The 17,511-nt window shown below is 40.3% G+C and overlaps 1 protein-coding gene across 2 annotated transcripts in view; it reads right to left on the bottom strand.

Moving 5' to 3' along the window:
* Window positions 1-17,263, bottom strand: part of Ubxn4 (UBX domain protein 4) — a 29,301-nt gene extending 12,038 nt beyond the window's left edge. For both annotated transcript variants that reach the window (XM_021648617.2, XM_021648616.2), the window contains exons 1-9: window positions 17,037-17,263; window positions 10,267-10,369; window positions 9,568-9,596; window positions 9,343-9,461; window positions 7,401-7,575; window positions 6,913-7,006; window positions 5,174-5,228; window positions 3,267-3,431; window positions 329-453 (exon numbers count right to left, since the gene is read on the bottom strand). In XM_021648617.2, coding sequence (XP_021504292.1) covers window positions 329-453; window positions 3,267-3,431; window positions 5,174-5,228; window positions 6,913-7,006; window positions 7,401-7,575; window positions 9,343-9,461; window positions 9,568-9,596; window positions 10,267-10,369; window positions 17,037-17,118 — 947 coding nt within the window. In that variant the 5' untranslated portion in view covers window positions 17,119-17,263. The remainder of the gene's footprint in view (window positions 1-328; window positions 454-3,266; window positions 3,432-5,173; window positions 5,229-6,912; window positions 7,007-7,400; window positions 7,576-9,342; window positions 9,462-9,567; window positions 9,597-10,266; window positions 10,370-17,036) is intronic.
* Window positions 17,264-17,511: the final 248 nt, after the last annotated feature.

The following is a 17,511-nucleotide window of genomic DNA, read 5'->3' as shown; positions in this document are numbered from 1 at the left end:
ATCTGGTGCCCTCTTCTTGTGTATAGGAAGAATGCTGCACAAATAAATAAATCTTTACACAAAACCATAAAATTTAAAAACAAAACAAAACAAAACAAAAAATAGATAAATACTAACTAGGAGCTGGGCTTGGTGGCATATGTCTCTAAACCCAGCAGTTTGGAGGTAGAGGCAGGTGGATCTCTGTGAGTTTAAGGCCAGCCTGGCCTACATAATGAGTTTTAGGTTAGGTAGGGCAACACAGGAAGATCTGATCTCAAGTAAAACAAATACTAACCATCCCCAGATGCATAGCATTTCAGGGTGAAGTTTATAAAACAAGAAGTACCTTCTGTCTCGTGCACAAGACTCCTTCTTGGCTTCTGCTCCTGCCTGTTTGGCCAACAAGGCAGCAGCTTTGGCAGCCTCTGCTTCCTTTGTCTTTGCAAAACGAGCAGCTCTTTCTGCACGATCCTTTGAAGTAAAACATCATTAGATACATCATTACTTCTCGATGTCAGAATCTACACAAGTCTAAACACAAGGAATAAACACAAACACATGAAATTCTTTAAGTTCACATGCAAACTTTATACATTTAAGATCTGAGTTTTTGTTTGTTTTCTAAATAGCAACTGTCAAGAATCTGAGTTACTATTACACACACACACACACACACAAATGAACTGGCTCCATACCTGTGGAACAAAATTGGCACAAGGTTGATGTTTAATGAGTGAGTGTTAAACAATATTCAGGCAGGAATACTTTTCGTATATATACAATAGCTTTACTTAAAAAGCAACTGCTGGGCTAGAGAAAGGGCTTAGTGGTTCAGACTGTTCTTCCAGAGGATGTGGGTTCCCGGTATCCACATGGCAACTAAAAAACCTCTGTAACTGCAGTCCTAGGGGATCTCTTCTGGCCTCTGTGAGCACTGCATGCATGTGGTGTACATACACACATCTAGGCAAAACATTTATATACATAAAATAAAAAATAATTTAAAAAAGAAAAGTACCTGCTGTAAAAATACTCTAAACCTTGAGTTGTATCTAAATATTTTCAAAGTCTCTCCCTCACAAATAATGCTTCTATGGAGACTGCAAAATAACAAATTCTTAGTTTGTTTTCTAGGGTTTTTTTTTTGTTGTTGTTGTTTTTTTTTTTTTTTGGTTGTTGTTGTTGTTTTGGTTTTTTTGGGACAGTTTCACTGTTTGGCCCCAACCGGCCTGTGATTCCCTTTGTAGACCTCCAAAGTGCTGAGATTAAAGGCATGCACCACCATTCCCAACTAAAGAATCTTTCAAAGCTGCCCTTTCTTAGAAATTTCATTTCATTTTGTTTTGCTTTTTGTAGACAGGGTTTCTTTGTGTAGCCATGGCTGTCCTGGAACTCGCTATATAGAGCAGAGTAACCTCCAACTCACAGAGCTCTGCCTATTTCTATGCTGGGAATAAAGGTGTATGTCAAAATTGCCTGCCTTAGAAAATTCTTAATAACCTGCCTTTAATTCTTAATAATATGCCTTTAACCTCAGTAATCTATGGTTTTCAGGCTAGCCTGATCTACATATCAAGTTCCAGAGCAGCCAGAGGTATATGTGAGACTTTGTCCAAAACAAAAAAACAAAGTAACATGAAGAAAATAACTTTAAATTTATTTTGGGTGGTTATAGAAATGGCTCAGTGGTTAAGAGCAACCGCTGCTCTTCGAAAGGACCTGCGTTCAGTTCCTAACACACATATCAGAAAGCTCATGGCCATCTCTAACTCCAGTAACAGGGGATTTGACACCTCTGGTCTGAGGACACCTATACACACAGTATAGGTGTGCACATGTCCTCCTACTGACACACCTATACCCACATATAGCTACATACACACAGCCCTACATAAAATGAAACACACAACATCCCCCCAAACTTCCACAAACACAAAGCACCTTATCTTGAGGTAGTGAGGTAGATTCAAGGTAAAAGCACTTTCTGTATGAGCCTGGTGACCTTAGTTCAAGCCCCAGAACCCATACTGAATTCTGAAGGAGAGAACCGATTCAGAAAGTTGCTCTCTGACCTCCAAATGTGTCACTAACACACACACACAAATAAAAGGGTTTTTTAAAAAAAGATTTATTTATTTATTATTTATACAGTATTCTGTCTGCATGTACAGCTGCACGCCAGAAGAGGGCATCAGATTTCATTACGGATGGTTGTGAGCCACCATGTGGTTGCTGGGAATTGAACTCAGGACCTCTGGAAGAGCAACTGGTGCTTTTAACCTCTGAGCCATCTCTCCAGCCCCCAAATCAAGGTTTTTTGATGGGGAGGGTAGAGAGGTGGCTCAGTGGTTTAGAGCACTGTGGCTCTAATATAGGATCTGGATTCAGTTCTTAGTACTGACATGGTGACTTATCATCTATCAACTCTAGCCCCAGAGGATCCAAAGCCGCCTTCTGGCCCCTGAGGGCAACAGACATGCACAACATGCATTCAAAAGGCAAAAACACTCACACATGTGAAATGAATACATCTTTTTCAAAATTTTATTTATCTTTAATTTATGTGCATTGATGTTTTGCCTGTATGTATGTCTGTGTGAGGGAGTCAGATCTTAGAGTTATAGACAGTTGTAAACTGCCATGCGGGTGCTGGGAATTGAACCTGGGTCACCTGGAAGAACAGTCAGTGCTCTTAACTGTGGAGCCATCTCTCCAACCTCCAAAATAATAAAAAAAAAAAAATCTTAAGAAAAAAATTGTTTTTTCTTTTGATTTTCCAAAACAGGGTTTCTCTGTGTAGTGCTGGCTGACTTGGAACTCACTCTACAGATCATCTGGCCCTCAAACTCACAATCTGCCTGTCTCTGCCTTCTGAGTGTCACCACTGCTGGGCAAGAGAAATATTTTAAAAATCATTTTTGGAGGAAGAAAGAAAAAAATACTAAAAATTAAAATAATTATCTATTAATTTTTCTTTAACTATTTAAATTCAATACGTAATTCCTTTAAAAAAGGAAGCCCAGATTGATAGTCTTTTCATTATTAAAATGAGCTATTATGTGCACTGTTTGGTAATGACTGAAAAGCCATCCATCCTGTGTGAAGAAACAAGATCACAAATGTCATGGAGTCAAGCATTTAAAGTAAACACTAGTGGCTTACTTCTACAATCTCTGTACTTACAGACTCAGCTGAGAGAATCCCAAATTCAGGGATGGCCTTGGCTACACAGCAAAGTGCTGGCTCAGAGTGAATAAACAAATGGGGTCCACAGCAAAGCTTACCAATGCAATCTGCTGCTTGATGCGCTCTCGAGCCGCTCTGTCTTCTGCCTTTTCTCTGCTTCTTTCTTCTAACATTCTTTTTGTTAATTCTTCTTCTTGTTTTCTTTTATAATCCAACATTTCCTTTCCAGTTTTTCTCCTTTCAATTTCCTTCTTAATCTCTCTCTGAATCAAAGAAAAGTTTTATAAACTGAAACCATAACCCAACTTTCTGTCCCAGACAGTATTTTGATATAAAAAAGGCTGATTATAGTATGCAGTTAGAAGAACAGGACTTAGCCGGGCACGGAGGCGCATGCCTGCAATCTGAGCAGTCTGGGAGGCAGAGACAGGCAGATTTGAGGCCAGCCTAGTCTACAAAGTGAGTCCAGGACAGCCAAGGCTACACAGAGACACCGTATTCTGGGAAACTAAAAACAAAACAAAACAAAGAAACAAAACAACAAAAAAGACAAAACAAACAAACAAACAAATAGAACTTAGGGGCTGAAAAGATGGCTTGCTGGTTAACAGCACTTGCTGCTCTCCCAGAGGTCTTGAGTTCAATTACCAGCACCTACAAGGCAGCTTACTACTGTCTATAACTATAGCTCTATGGGATCTAGTAGCACCTTCTGGTGTGCAAATGTACATGCAGACGAAACACCCCATACACATAACTAAATCTTGGGAAAAAAAAAAAAAGAACAGAACTTCATAAAATGTTGTTGGTGAGGCACCAGCCAGTAAAGTTTACACTATGGACTCATATAACTGAAAGAGAAAACAGATTACTGCAAGTAGTTAAGTGATCTCAAATACACACACACACTAATTTTAAAAAGGAGCTAAGAGATGACTCAGTTATTAAGCATACTGGCTGTCTTTCTGAAGACTTAGGTTTGAACCCAGCACCCACATGACAGCTCACAACTGTCTATATCTCTAGTTCCAAAGAACCTCTTCCAGACTCCATAGGTACCAGGCATACAAGTGTTGAATAGATATTCATGCAGGCAAAATAATTTAAAAAATAACTCTATTGGGGGCTGGAGAGACGGCTCAGAGGTTAAGAGCATCGCTTGCTCTTCCAGAGGTCCTGAGTTCAATTCCCAGCAACCACATGGTGGCTCACAACCATCTATGATGAGATCTGGTGCCCTCTTCTGGCGTTCAGGTGTACATGCAGACAGAACATTGCATACATAATAAAATAAATAAATCTCTAAAAAAATAATTTTATTGACAGCATGATTAATGGTCAAGTGTCTATCAAGTTATAGACTTGTCAGTGGCTCTGTTAAGAGTACAGTAGCCTCAGTGTACTCTGTAGCCAAACAGAATTAACAAGTTCTTAGGTTCTAGGGCAAATGTGCTACCCTGTATAATAATTGATTACAAAACGGTAATCAATTATTTGGCTTGAAAAAAAAAAAAAAAGAGACCCCAAAGAGATGAGGCATAATTTCTCTGAGAAAGATGATGAGTACACTAGAATGAAATGTTAGATTAAAAATTCAGGAGTATGTCTACAAATTTGACCTTCCTCAAGTCTAGCAATTTTAGAACATCTTCCTTTATATAATTATATAATTAGTATTAAAGACTCACTGAACAGAGGAAAAAAAGATTATTCAATTATTCTTAGTAATTTGTAAAAAAGAAAATAAACAGCTGAGCATGGAACCCCCTTGCAGCCCTAATATTTTCTCTGCCAGCATGGGCTGCATAGTTGTTTGTGTCAACACACAAACAACCAAGATTCTAAAATGTATACAGTATAATCTTAGTGCACAGCATTGATAATTTCCTTCACCACGATACAACACTGAGCTCTAAGGACATCATCCTAGGTCTGCTAAATTGGAAAACAAATCAAATACACCTTAAGTAACAGAGAGTAAAACACTGGTAAGTGTGAGCTCTACCTGTTCTTCTTCCTTCCTTTTCTCTTCTCTCCTTTCTTCAAGTTTTTTTGTTAGTCTGTTTAAAAAACAAAACACCAAGAGAGATTATATTATTCAAAAACACAATTAAGAATTCTGTTGGGCAGGCATGATGATGTATACCTTTAATATTATCATTTAGGAAGCAGAGGCTAACTAGGGGCTATACAATTATACTGTCTGAAGAAAAAGTTTTACTTAGCTAAAACAAAGGTAAACATAGAAACCAAATTTAATCCCCCTGAAAGTACAGCAATAGTTTATCTGCCCATCTCCTGTTCCTTGTATAAATCCATGAACTAAAGAGGAGTTCCTCAGAAGCCTGTTTCTAACCTTAACTGTCTTATATTTATATATAGAGTTCTCACTTTCTGATGATTTATCTGATTGGTTGTACTTGAAAAAAATATAAATTTAAGCTGCAGAGATGGCTTAGCAGTTAAAAGCTTATACTGCTCTTGCACTGGACCACCAAAGTTCTATTCCCATAGCCAACAACTTTTTTGGAGGGATGTTTTTTCCTTTGTTTTTGTTTTTTAAGACAGAGTTTCTCTTTGTATCCCTGGCTGGCCTGGAACTCGATCTGTCGACAAGGCTGGCCTCAGAGATCTGCCTGCCTATGCCTACCAAGTACTGAGATTAATGGCATGCACAAGTACTGACTAGCTCTATAACCCACCTCTTGACACTCACAACTGCCTGTATTTCCAGTTGCAAGTGGCCAAGAAGACAATTCCTTTGAAGGAGTTTTATTTTATTCATTAAATCATTATTACTATTTTGCAGAGCTAAGGGTGTAACTCAGGACCTCATGTCTGCTAAGCATTCTAGCACTGAGCCAGACATCAGTCTTCTCTAAGAAGTATTTTTAACTTCTACATAAAAGGTTTTGTTTAGAATTACAAATATTATTAGGCATTAACTCAGCATAACAGATAAAATTTATAATTATTTTTATAAGCCCCAAACTAGAAACTACAACAGATCAGAGATGTTTAATGGATTAATCCGAAGAATAAAAAAATGACATTTATATAAAAATAAGACATTTAGCAGACAGTTATGCAGAACCCTGGCTCAATACTTATGTACAATATGAACTACGTTTTAGTTCATCTGGAGCTTATTATTTTTCTGGCATAAAGAAATAAAAGCGGGAGCTGGAGAGATGGCTCAGAGGTTAAGAACACTGTCTTTTTCTCCAAAGGTCCTGAGTTCAATTCCCAACAACCACATGATGGCTCAACCATCTATAACAAAAATCTGGTTCCCTCTTCTGGTGTTCAGGTACACGTGCAGGCAGAACTCCAGTGATCTATGAGACAGGGGTGGGGTGGGGTGGGGTGGGCGTGCACCTGCAAGGAGTGGGGTGAATATAATGAAAATACATTGTAGGCATGTGCCTAATTTCTCAAAGGACTAATAAAATATTTAAACAAAAAAAGAAAGAAAAGCAAAAGTAACAGATGGACATACACATACATTTACCAAAAGGGACTCTTAGAACAAGTACTCATATCTGTAGCTGACTGACAACTTTAAAGACACAGAAAAGTTGTACCCTAGTTTTAATTTTTATGGAATAGTTATTGAGGCAACCAAAATATTTAAACCTGCAACTCTGAATCTTCATTTGAATTGTTCAGGTTTCACTCAAGTTAACAAAATGACTAGAAACTGTAATGTATTAAATAAATGCTTCTTCAAAAGCAAAAGTAAACCTTTCCACTCTGACGGTGAGGTCCTCTGCTGGTCTCTGGTTTGAACATCCATTGGGCTCCTGAGAAGCATTGTCATGACCGGTGCAGTCTCCTCCTTGATTATTAAATTAAAATGAAATAAGACTGCATTAGCTTGAGGCCAGCCTGGTTTACAGAGTGAGTTCCAGAACAGCCAGGACTACAGAGAATTTCAAAAAACCAACCCCCCCCATCACACACATGTACACGCATGCGAATACTGTATTTAATGCAACTTGCAAAAGGTATAAATCACCTATTAATCTTGCCTCTTGAGTATTAGGACGACAGAAATTCACCACTGTGCCTGACAGAATGATACACACTCTAGCAGCTAAATGAAGCCCTAGCCCTAGGCTGGGTTTATCAGGGCGTAACCCCATTTGAAAAGGCTTGATTATCTGTCTAGGATGCTACAGTAAGACTAATCCATGACCTTAAATATAAATGAAGGAATATTTTTACGATACCTGTTGCAATATCTGATTTTATGTCAGAAGTAGCTGGTGTTTCACAAAGCTCTGCATTTCTGGACTCAGTATTTTCACATACGTCATTAGGTTCAAATGAGGCAGATGGGGTAGATACTGAACTTTCTGACTGGCTGTCATTTGTCACTGATGTTTCACCTTTTGATGAGTGCATCTTGGGAGGAAAAAAATCAGAACTTAATGTGAGACTGTATAGATATTTTATGGTAGATGAGTTATCCACACACGCACACACACACACACACACACACACACACACACACACTCCTTATAAGAGTAGAGGTACTAACCCTCAGTAGGAAAATTGAAAATGTAGAGTCCTAGACACAACAAAAACCATATTATGGGCTGAACATGGCGGCACAAGTCTTTAATCCCAGGCAGAGGGAAGTAAATCTCTGTAGGCTCAAGGTCAGCCTGGTCTACAGAGTTCTAGGACAGCCAGGGCTATATAGAGACCCTTTCTCAAAACCAAAACCAAAACCAAACAAACCAACCAAGTTATGCAATTGAGAAGAACACAATTTTCTTTCTTCAGGAAAAAAAGTTTAAAAGTTTTAAAGCAGACTGACTTTTCTAGCCAGGGGAGGGGACTTGAGACACTTCCAAAAGGCAAGGTAGATCAAAGACAGGAAGTACCATTCTCAGGACAAGCTCACTTCTCCCAAAGGCTTCAAATCATAGCAGGTGTTTCTTTGAAGATGGATCGCTGGTTGGGGCAATCCTTCTTGGACAAGCTATATTATTCAGAGGGCAGTTCTGTGTTATCTTCAGAGAATATCTATTGTTAAGAACTGAGCTACCTCAGGGGCCTGAGATCAGCACATACATGGCTGGGAAGCATCAATTTGGTCTCTCACAGCCCATGAGTGAGAGAAAGTCCAAACAGACAACTGTGGAGAGCAAGATGGGATGAAGAATACAGGTGGTAGGAAGCTGCCTGGGCTAGGGAATGTGCTGAAATATCCCCATACCAGTGGCCAGAAACAGAGTTCATCAACTGAGAATTAACCTGGAGCTAGACAGCTCTGAATTGAAGGCCATGAGGTAAATAATATTCTGGAGTCACTCTTACTTTCTTCACTGTGTAGTTTGAGAACTAAGGTTCCAGGAATGTACTTGATACTCACACAGGCACAGACACAGACACTAAAAGGTGATTAATACTCAAAAGCCTTGAAAACACAAAGGCAGGTTTTCCAACCTACACCGATCTTAGTGCTGCGGTTGTTTTCTATACTCAAATAGATAATTAAATTAAAAAAAGTCTTGTACCCCAAAGTTCCAGAAAATATGAACAATCCAAATCTTAGAGCTGTAGATAGCAAGAAATAATAAAGATGAAATTAATGAGGTAGTAAGGAAGATTGACAAACCTTTCCTTACCCAACTAATACAATGGAAAGAGACAGAAGACCCAAATTATTTTAAAATGCTAGAAGATCTCTGGTGGCAGAGAGATGGCTCAGAGGTTAACAGCATTTGCTGCTCTTACTGAGGATGTGGGTCACTCACATCAAATGGGCACAATCACTTTATAACCTAGTTTCAAGGGATCCAATGCCCTCTGATCACCTCGAGCACCTGAACGCATGTGGAGCACACACATACAATCGGTCATGTGTCCCCCCCACACACTCAAATTAAAAAAAAAAAAAAAAATTGTTTTAAACTGGAAAACTTCCAGGCATGCTGGCACACGTCTTTAATCCCAGCATTCAGGAGGCAGAGGTAGGTAGTTCTCAGACATTTGAGGCTAGCCTGGTGTACACAGAGAGAGTTCTAGGACCCTATCTCAAAAATCCAGAAGTAAATAAATCACAATTAATGAGATTAAGGCAGGAATTAAAAAAAAAATCTTTCAATAGGAGCCATTGAGGATTAAAAATAAAATCTTAAAATAAGTCTGGTTCTGTCTTACCTGCTGGACTTTGTGAATTCTTGAAACAAGTTCATCTGCAGACACACTCCCTGCTATTACTTCCAAAGGGATTCCGCTGTCTCCTATAAAGAAGCTGGATGGAACACATACTACAGGATCTGGACAGGCCAATTAAGTCTAATAATTCATGCTTGAAACAATACATTTTATAAAATACAAAACAAAGCAAAACATCATGAAATCAATTCTTCAATGAAAGGATACAAATTTGTGAAAATTGCAGACAGGCTTCACTGTAGGAAAAAAAAATCATTCCATGAATTCAGCTATTTCCTAAATACTAGGTTGTTTTCATTAAATTTGCTATACCAATCATAAGCACTTTGTAAAAATTACTAGTTGTCATAGCACTAAGATGGAAGGAGAGAAATGTGAATTTTATTTGATAAGACTTTTTTTGTTGTTCTTTTAATTGTTGTTTTATAACTTTCAGATTAAAAAGTCATCAGTTCTTATAACCCAAAAAGTGGTGCCTGGATCTGATAGAATCCCAATGCTCCAGAGGCAGATTTTTGTGAGTCTGAAGTCAGCCTGGTCTATACATGGTCTACACAGTGAGTTACAGGACAGCCAGAGCTACACAGTAAGAACCCATCTTGAACAAACAAACAGATAAAACCAAAACAACACAAAAACAGAAGTAATATCTTATCTTGCTTACTTAAGAACAAATATACCTAAATAAAAAAAATCCTGGGGGCTGGAGAGATGGCTCAGTGGTTAAGAGCACAGGCTGCTCTTCCAGAGGACTAGGTTTGACTTCTAGCATCCACATGGTGACTCAAAACTGTATACACATATCCATAAAATTAACATTCTTAATAGTTTAAGATACCATCATAAGTAACAACAAAAGACCATTACAAAATAAAAAAGTAATGAAACATTAGAGCATAAACATACCTTTTGGTATCAATTTTAATAGCAACAAAATTGTTTGAAGATGCTTCTGTCACTTTCTCATCTTCCCAACTTGCAGCCATCTGTGTAGACTGTTCATCATCACCTGTCAGAACATTTCAAGGACTCTTAAAAACACAAAGCTGGGATTTTCTAATTCTAAATTCTTTCCCCTGTGAAACTAGAACTCCAAATAAAAGATAATCCACAATATTTTTTTTCTTTCAACTTTTTTGTGTGTCTGAATATTTTGCCTTGCATGTATTTAAGAGCATCACATGTGTGCAGTGCCCAAGGCAAGAAGATGGCTTTAGAACCCCTGGAAATAGAGTTACAGACAGTTGTGAGCTGCCATGTGGGTGCTGGGAACCAAACTGGTCCTCTGCAAGAGTAGCAAACATATATTTTCCTTCCTTTTTTTGAGATAGGGTCTCTGTGCAGTCCTGGAGCATGATGTGTAGACCAGGCTGGCCTTCGACTCAGACATCATCCTGTCTGTCTCCCAAGTGCTAGGATTAAAGGCATGCACTACCACACCAACTTAGCAAGTACTTTTTTTTTTTTAAGATTTGTTATTTATACAGTATTCTGCCTGCGGGCCAGAAGATGGCACCAGATCTCATCATAGATGGTTATGAGCCACCATGTGGTTGTTGGGAATTGAACTCAGAACCTTTGGAAGAACAGCCAGTGTTCTTAACCTCTGAGCCTTCTCTCTAGCCCAAGCAAGTACTTTTTCAACAACCACATTTGAAAACCGATCTTTCTCAAATTGTGGATGTGGTCCCATGGTAGAGTGCATGTCTAGGATGCATAAAGCCCTTGGTTTGATCCCTAGCCTAGCAAACACAAAAACAAATCCCAAAACCCAAAAATCTAACTTCAGTTGACTATTTGAAAACACACACACAAATACAATTACTTCTTATAGCTTCCACTACAAGCATAGCTGGCAGAGGTCACCCAGGCATTCATAGTAGTCTAAATGGGTTTTCCCTGCTGGGTTTATTTTTCTTTTTCATATTTACTTATTTTTATTTTATGTTTTTTTTTTTCTGCATATATATGTGCATCACATGTATGCCTGGTACTCAAAGAGGTAGAAGAAGGCATAAGATTCCCTGGAACTAGAGTTAAGGACACTTGTAAGCTACCCTATGGTGCTGGGTACTGAACTTGGGTCCTGTGAAAGAGGAGCAAATGCTCTTAGCTTGTCCCACTAGGGTGTCTATTCTTACACAGCAATTGGCTATCATGTAGCTTTTGGGACCTGAACTTGGGGTCCCTGTAAGAGCAGGAAGTGAACCATCCTCTCTCCAGCACCACTTAACATTACAAAAAAAAAAAAAAAAAAAAAGCTGTTTTTGTTGTTTTGTTTTTTAAAGAACTTTACTATACAAAATTGGACAACAAAAACCACTACAGGTCTAGTACACTATGCATCTTAAGTATCTTTTTTATTTACCGTCTTTCTTTCCCAATTAGAAAAAAAAAAAAAATGTCCCATGAGGGCAAAGACAGTTTTTCCTGTTATCTTAAGACTGAAATCCTTTCAACAGAACCTGTAGTATTAAGTATGTAGGCATACAGCACATATTCAGTGTTTATTGGAATGAAAATTTAAGTGTCTGGCATAGTAAGCATAGAGGCATGCCTACAATTCTTGACTGCACATCTCAATAGATGAGATCCATTAAGAAATTTGGACATGGAAATGGGACATGGAAGTTACAACAAAGAATGGCGAAAGGTACCATCTGCAAGTGAGAACATTTTAAATGAATGTATCTGCAGAGACAATGGGGTGGAAAGAAATAATACCCCCCCCATGAGGCAACTATCCACCTAGAAAATAGCTATTTAACAACACCCTTTGTACAATCACTTCAAGGAGGGAGTAAAGAATGAGGGGTCTTATGCAGTCATTCTTTCATTCAATATTTTATTCTATTTCAGGTCTTTTGTCTAGGCATAGAGTTTATATACTAGATATAAATCAAACACTGCTGTCAGCATAGCTTAAAATCTAATGGTGCAAAACAAAACAAAAAATCCAAGTAGACAACGACCAATACTTAAAGAAGTAACTGCTATGAATGAGAGTATTTGGGGTTGAGAAGATAGTTCAGTTAGTAACAAGAAGACCTGAGAAAGACCCGAGTTTGATTTCCAGGATGTGAACACATATACAAATAAATAAAATTCCTTATGTTCAGATAAGCTCTCTCTCTCTCCCCCAACTGCTCCCCCAACCCCTCTCCTGAGACACGGTCTTCTCTCTACATAGCCCTGGATGTCCCAACTCACTATATAGACCAAGCTGGCCTTCAACTCCCAAATGCTAGGGTTAAAGAAGACATGCACCATGAGGTGGCATTTACGGTAGGACCAAAGATAATTGAGCCACACTAAATACAGAAAAGTTCACCATGCAGAAAGAATACTTGCGTAGGGAAAGGCCTGTGTAGCCAGGAAAATAATAAACAATGAAGACCGTGAGACAAACAAAACTGAGAAGTTAATGAGGGCTACCCACACCACTGCTTATCTAACAGAATGTACAATGGTGACATTTAGCCTGAAACCCTGGGGGAGAATAACAAATGAAGGCAACGAACATATCTAGGCTTGAGTCAACTCTAAGGATACTGGTTTTGTGAAGTAGGTGCCTTTCATTCCCTTACCTGTGCTGAATAGGTTAAGGCCCTAATGTCACATCCCACTGGCACCGTCTGTTTCTCACTCAGCTGTGTGATGGCAGCAACATCTGAAGGCAATTCTCAGTGAGAAGCTTCTTAACACTGAGTTTCACTGGAATCACCAGTCGCCATTGTCAGTATTTTTAGGGCCCTGTTTTTAGTCAAATTGTCACCCACGGTACAAAATTAGGTGACCCTAAGCTTTTAAGGTAGCAACAATATCCAGAGTAAAGACACATCAACTGCTCAAACCTTAAAGACTTTGTGGTCTATGTTAACCAAAGAGGGCAGGCAACAGTATCAGACATGAACAATTTTCAGTCAACACCACTGACCAGACAGACGTCTTTGCTTCAAAAATCAGATTTTTGTACGGTGGCATAATTTTATGTCTTTACCTCTTTCAGTTTAACAGCTACAAGTGGAGATTCTTGTTAATTTGGCTGAAATATCATGTTTCTAATACAATTCTACAATTTTTATTTAATTATTAGGTGAGTTACTTAATTCAAATAATATATATTCATCAAAGCCAGATGTAGTAGCCTCTGCCTGCAGATAGTTGGAATGCTGAGGCCAGGATTACTGAGCCAGGAGTTTGAGGACAGCCTGGGCAATAGCAGGACCTAGCTTCTAAAAAAGTAAAAGGATACAACTTCATAGAACAAAAACTTGCCTAAAACTTTTTCCCTGGAATAACTATTTATTTAAAAAATATTTTATGTGTGCATGGGCTTATGTGTGCATATGTGTACCACATATGTACAGGGGGCTGTGGAGGTCAGAGGAAGCATTACATCCCCAAATCTAGAGCTATAGATGGTTGTGAGCTGCCACATGGGTACAGAACCCAGGTCCTTTGTAAAAGCAGTAAATGTTCTTAGCTGCTGAGCTATCTCTCCATACCCTATATATTGTGTGTACATATGATACATGTATGTGTTTAAGGCTAGAACTCACAATTCTCTTGCCTCTACCTCCCAAATTCTGGGCCTAAAATATTTCATTGAACACCCTGGAAATCACTCCCTCTAGTTATAGATATCTTTTTTTTTTTTTTTTTTTTGAGACAAGGTTTCTTTGTGTAGCCTTGACTGTCCTGAACTGGCTTTGTAGACCAGGCTAGCCTTGAACTCACAGAGATCCTCCTGCCTTTGCCTCCGTGAGTGCTGGGATTACAGGCGCATGCTATGATGCCCAGCTTCTTTTTCATTTCTTAACAAGTTGAAATTTTTTTTAAAGGTTGGTATATTATTGATGGGATCACAGATCTTAGAAAATTGTTAAGTTCTGGAAATATTCTTCAAAATTATGAACAAAGCTCTAGGGCTCATGTACAATCTGTGGTGTTGAGTCAAAGCACAAGAGAATCGCTATGACTATGGTACAGTATAAAATCCTGTGAAGTTATTTAAAATATCTTGAGGGTCTTTCGTGTGTGATTTAGCAGGAAGGGGGTGTGGTGTGGTGTACCTTGATTCTAAGGTGTGAATTCTAGACAGCAATGTCAAGTCCCACGTCAACAGTGGAGCTGGCTGTTAGGTGCTACCTGATGAGTGCTGCTCTCTAGATCCCAGTGTCTATAGATCCCTAGAGCAACACCCATCCAATTTTGTGTTGGGATGACCTAGCTAAAACTCTAGAAAAGCTAACTGCATTTTGAAAGAGGGTAAGGGCCAGACTCTACTGTCCATCCCTAACATTTTTTTTTTTTTGCAAATATTCAATAGTTGCTGATATTCTAAATATATATAATTCTGATATATAATACATATAATGCTGATAGTCTAACTATATATAATACCAGCTCAACCCAGTAAGATTTACTGAAGAGTGTGTGTATATACATAAAACTCTATTGAGTTTAAGACTTCAAGTACTTCTATGGCTTTCCAATACTTTTTAATCAAATCTAGTATTTTCGACTAGGGGTGTAGTTCCGTTAATAGGGGCAGGTAGAGCAATTAACTGGCATGAATGAAGCCCTAGGTTTAGACCTCACCACAAAGGAGACATTTTTTCTATCAAATTAATTGATTACCTTAGTACTTTTTAGGCAGGTTTAAGTATCATCAATTGTTTATTCTGTTCAAAAACATGGATAACATGATCCTAGATCTCATTTCTCTATTAATTTATTATCCCATATAACCTAAAACTGCTTTTCTTCTTCTTCTTCTTCTTCTTTTTTTTTATTTGCTTTTTCGAGACAGGGTTTCTTTGTGTAGCCTTGGCTGTTCTGGAAATCACTCAGTAGTAGTCCAGGCTGGCCTTATAAAGATCTACCTGCCTCTACCTCCTAAGTGCTGGGATTAAAGGTTAGCACCACAACCACTAGCTACTGTTTTTTGTTTCTTTGTTTGAGACAGGGTTTCTCTGTGTAGCCGTTGGCTAGCCTAGAACTTGATTTGTAGACTAGGCTGGCCTTGAACTCTGAGATCCATCTGCCTCTGCCTTCCAAGTGTTAGGATTAAAGACATGTGCCATCACTGCCTGGGCTGCTGTGTGCCCCCACGCTTAAAAAAGCAAAAAGACACCAGACATGATGGCACACATCTCTAATTCAAGCCCTTGGGAGGCTGAGGCAAAAAGACAATTGTGAATTTGGGGACAGCCTACACTACAAAGAGAGACCCTACACACTTTTGATCCCACTATCTGGGAGGCCAACCTGGGTTCAATTCCCAACCCCATGTGGTGGCTTACAATCATACCAAAATCTCATAAACCTATTACTGACCTCATACTAAAGTGTTATATTCCTTGCATTTTTTACATGACTATTATTCCTTGCTGGATTACAAGACTAATGTATTTATTTAAGTATAATATAACCCCAGTATAACCTAAATGATTTATGCCCTTCTAATTTTTTAAAATTTATTTTTTTATAAATTAGCTTATTGACTTTGTATCCCAGCTATAGCCCCTCCCTCATCCCCTCCCAATCCCCTTCTAATTAACAGCAAGCACTAAGCTAAAAACTGAACATAACAAAACTGACACTTAAAAGTTAATGCTGAATCAAATTCATGTTTCAGCCATTTTTCTTCACAGAAATGGACAAAGTTATAGAACTTTTAAAAGATGTGCGTAAAATGTTACCAAACACAAGTGGTTGAAGAAATACACTTCAAATTAACTGTCACACAAACCGGTCCAACCTAACAAGAACATACCAAACTACAGAAGCAGATGGCTGACTGCAAATACACAATAAAACAGGACTCTATGGATCAAAATAACCTAGAGCAACACAGGGTGAACAAGGTGGCATATGTCTGGAAAACTACATTTTATGTTAGAAGAGAGGAAGACTCACCATTAAATGTGTACTTTTAAAACTCTATTAAAATAAAGTTGTTTTTTTTTTTTAAAGCCAACTTGTAATAAGGCAATTATTGCATCGCAGAGTCCCCTTCTAGCTCTACCCTAAGAGTAGTCCTCGGTGGAGCCTAAGGCTATGTTTCAGGAACAGTCCAGGACAGCTCTGTGGACTTCAGGTGGTTTCTTTGTGGCTTACCCATGACACAGCTTTCTTGACAGCTCACAGCTTACTAGACCCGACTGCCTGCCTAGTGGCCCGTCCCAGCCCACCTGCACACCAGGGATTAATAGAAGGGTGTCCAAGCTCCCTGCAAAAGGGATCCCGGGGGACTAAGGGGGCGCCGGGGTGGGGGTCTGGGGCGTTTGTTAGCGACAACCGACTGCCAGGGCCTGCAGGGCGCAGTCTCCTCGCAGGGTAGGGTTTGAGGACAGGGCCTGGACTGCGCTCCCGCACAGGAGAGAGGTCACGCCGGAGTCCCAGACAGACTGCTGGGGAGCCTGGGCCCGACCCCGGCCTGAGGCTCGGCTTCCGGGCCGGCCCCGCAGCGGAGCAAGCCCGGAGCCGAGCTACGGAACCCCCCCTGGTCCCGATCGGAGACGAGCGGTCCCGAACAGACCCGAGCGGACCCGACGACAGGTCCGGGGCTGCTGAACCAGCCCACCACGGCTCCTCCCGCCGGTTCACTCGACGCGAACGAGAACCACGAAGCCAGAAGCGCTCTCCTTCTCGGGCCCGCTCCCAGTCACCTGCCACGAACACCACGAAGACCGCTCCGCTCCTCTTGGCAGACGCGATGGCCGCCGGAATGGCGCCCTGGAACCACAGCATCGCTCCCCTCAGGCCCGGGCTCGCTCGCTGGGTCGTCGCCGCGGTCCCTCGGCCGGCCCCGCCCTCCTCGTCCTCCGGCCTCGCGGCCCCGGCAACCACCGGCTGGTCCGGCCCCTCGTCCGAGGACCCAGCTGCTCACTGGCCCGTACGACCGACAGCGGCCCCCAGGGGACGCGCACAGGAGCGTGCGAGGCCGGGGAAGCACGCCCCTGCGCCACGTGACCACACACTCGTCAGGGTCGCGCGCGCCCGTGCTCGTCTGCTGCGTAAATCCGTATGTGCGCGCGCCCGCGAAGCCTCGGGTTCCGAGTCCAGGAAGTGGAAGGAAGTCCAGGAAGGATGACTAACCGCTACGGCACGTCGGCGTCGCTGCAGTGAAGCTTCCTGGGAATT

Source organism: Meriones unguiculatus, chromosome 18 (genome assembly GCF_030254825.1).
Source record: "Meriones unguiculatus strain TT.TT164.6M chromosome 18, Bangor_MerUng_6.1, whole genome shotgun sequence".
Lineage (NCBI taxonomy): Eukaryota > Metazoa > Chordata > Mammalia > Rodentia > Muridae > Meriones > Meriones unguiculatus.
Note: the sequence above shows the minus strand (reverse complement) of the source record. Positions and strands in the feature narration are given on the sequence as shown.